The sequence below is a fragment of the Limulus polyphemus genome, unplaced genomic scaffold, assembly GCF_000517525.1.
Source record: "Limulus polyphemus unplaced genomic scaffold, Limulus_polyphemus-2.1.2 Scaffold3019, whole genome shotgun sequence".
NCBI classification, from domain to species: domain Eukaryota; kingdom Metazoa; phylum Arthropoda; class Merostomata; order Xiphosura; family Limulidae; genus Limulus; species Limulus polyphemus.
Window position 1 is genome coordinate 145,191 of NW_013668629.1, and position 3,007 is coordinate 148,197.

Below are 3,007 nucleotides of genomic sequence, written 5' to 3' on the forward strand. Positions count from 1 at the left end.
CAAAACATCTTCCTCCTCCAATTACTAAATAAACTAGAAGGTCAATCATTCTTTGTAGGTTTGATCTTAAAAATGTAGTTGAGCCATTACTCACTTTAAACTGCTTGCCAACTGCCACAAAGCCATGGCTTGATGACAGGCCTTAAATTCATGTATAAACAATACAGGTGAAAGTTTGATGTGACCAATGGAGGTCAATTTGGTCAGTTTCTTCATTTCTATATTATCCAAGGCTAGTGAGTTTGCATAGAACACATAATCTGAGGAGGATATCATGTGAACAACAGAGTTGCAACAAGTTGTCACAGAGCCCACAAAGTAACCTGATTGTGAGCCATCTATAAAAAAAACTAATATGGAAGGATGTCTTAAGAGGAGCTAATTAAAGAGAAATTGATGCCTCCAATCAAGAGTATCCAAATTCTTAAGGCAACTCAATGAACAATCACAATGGGGGGATGGGTTAATCATTGGTTTAAGTAATGTCATCCAATTTGTTATTCAACATTTACTAAACATAAAGGTCAAAGGTAGAGATATCATTATCAACTGTATTCTGTCATAGGAAAATTTAGGATTGAAATAATAAAACCTGAATCAAAATATTACTTTCAATTAAACAAATTTCTCCACTTTTCTCTTCAAATCACCATACATTATTCCTTCTTTCTGCTCAGTTAGTAGCATCATTCTCTTCCTTCCACTTGGTCTTTTTCCTTCCATTTGTTCACTTAAAGACTTCTTTCATCAATCATTTTTATCAAACTAAATGAACATTCCACTTCTTCTTTTGCTTCCTTATTTGTCCAACAATCCTCCTCCTTTTGCAACATATTTAAGAATTCATCATTCATCTTTTCTGTCCAACTGATTTTCTTCATTCTTTTCCAAATCTACATTTTCAAAACTACCCATGCCACTAGCGCTGTACTGATGTTTGATGGCACCCTGTGTGACATATAAATTCAGTACCCCACAGTGCAACCATTATTTTTCTTTGTTAGTCAACCAGGCAATCGGCACCCCCCTTTGAGTTTATGCCTTGTTTGAACACAATGTTCACACTACCCCATGTATGTCACAATACTATATGTAAAGGTTTTGATCAGTCCATTTTTTGGTGTTCTGTCCAATATTTTTCTTAAAAAATGTTTCATCTTTCTAAATATTTATTTGCCCATTGCAGTTGTTGGTTTTATTTCTTTAGATCAATTTCATCAACTATTATATTACTCCCCATATAATAAAACTGTTACACCTCAACCAGTTGTTGTCCTGATATATAAACGTTCATCTTTCCAATTTAATTTCTTGAAATCTTCATCACCTTTGTTTTCTTCATGTAGATCTTCCCAAACCTTGTTTTTTATTCAATTTTCTACTAAAGTTTGCAGGATTTTCTAGAAATATGCAACTAAAGCTATATTACCAGAAAAATTATATGCTTTGATTTTTTTTACTCCAATCTTTACACTGGCTTCAACCCAGGGGTGAAATTCTGCCAGTACTCAGAACTTATTTTTTAAGGCGGTATTAGTACTGGGACTTCTTTGAGCTGCTGTGTACCAATATATGTACATTTGAGAAAAATTCATTCACTGACACTCAAATTGTCGTTTTTTATGTTTACACATAGATTTTCTTTAAAAAAACCAAAAAAACAGGTCCACCTCACCCATCTGAGTATCTCTACTTTTTTTTTTAGAATTTCACCCCTGCTTCAACTTCTTCCCATGTTTCCTGCACCATTGCCTCAGCGTAGAAATAAAGAATCAGTGATAATAAGCAAACCTGTCTAACTTCTCTTTCTACTATCCCTTCCTCAGAGTCAACCATACGTTACTCTTACACATAGACCTGTCCTCGTAGAGGTGCACTAGACTGCTGCCACTGCAATTTACTTGTTGCTCAAGGTTTTCTAACCATCAACCAAGTTTCTGTTGCTTTTTCAGTTTTCTTCTTAGTTTATTTTTAATAACTGTTATTCTGTGACATCCACATACTTTTTATTTTATAACATTAACAAACAAACTTGGGTAATCGCTGAATCAAAAAAGAATCAAATTGAAATTCAATTAATCAGTAAATGTTATTTGCTGAGAAACTTAATTTTAGATTTAACCCACCAAATACGAACTTACCATGACGCTAATAGAAATATCACTTCAATTATTTCTCATATAATATAAACAAATAATAGTGTAAAATTCACATCGTCCTTCAAATGCATTTTCACACTCTGCAACTCTACGATATAACATACACCTGTCTCGCGTTTTAATAGCTACTAAGATGATAAACGCGTCACCATTTATCTATACACTAAACTGAAATAAGCATTAACTCTTTCACTTGAAGTCAACGGAAGTTATAAAGTGGCCATCTTGTTGGTCCAATGCTAATTCCGCGAAGTCATTCATTCATCAGAAATCAAAATTTTAAATTAAAATTATTGTTAGACCTTAATTAATATCAAGTAATGAAACTAACTTCAAATGTAAGTGTTGATAAATCTTGGAACTTTATCGTAATTCCATGTATAGTTCAATTTTACTACTTTACTTATACAGTCAATTTCTCAAAAATTTCTGGAGATGAACTTGTACTTAGTATCTTTTTCAGATCAGTCATTATCTAGGAACTTGCTACTTTCATCACAGCCTTGGTCCACTCAGTCAGTCAACAGTATCAGTATTGATCACGTAGCTCACAACCTATCCTTTCTTCTGCCGTCTTCCTGTTTCTGTCTCACTGCAATCACTGGCTTTTCCTGGATGTTTTGGGTTTCCATCTTTTACCACGCCTATGCTACACCTAGCATTCAAGCCACACAAACTGTCACCTCCAAGCCCGTCTACGGAGATGTGAGGAGGTGGGGGTAAAGCACCTTTAGGCTATATATTCTCATAAAAAGCATAGTTTTGGCTTTTCTTTGCATATAGACGCTTGATACATTAAGAATGAACAAAGTAATAATTTGAGTAATAATTCACATATACTTGGTACT

At 34.0% G+C, this 3,007-nt stretch overlaps 1 protein-coding gene across 1 annotated transcript in view; it reads right to left on the reverse strand.

Moving 5' to 3' along the window:
- Positions 1-1,890, reverse strand: part of LOC106468475 (kynurenine--oxoglutarate transaminase 3-like) — a 50,107-nt gene extending 48,217 nt beyond the window's left edge. Inside the window, exon 1 of the mRNA XM_022396803.1 lies at positions 1,792-1,890. Coding sequence (XP_022252511.1) covers positions 1,792-1,836 — 45 coding nt within the window. The 5' untranslated portion in view covers positions 1,837-1,890. The remainder of the gene's footprint in view (positions 1-1,791) is intronic.
- Between the last annotated feature and the right edge of the window lie 1,117 nt (positions 1,891-3,007).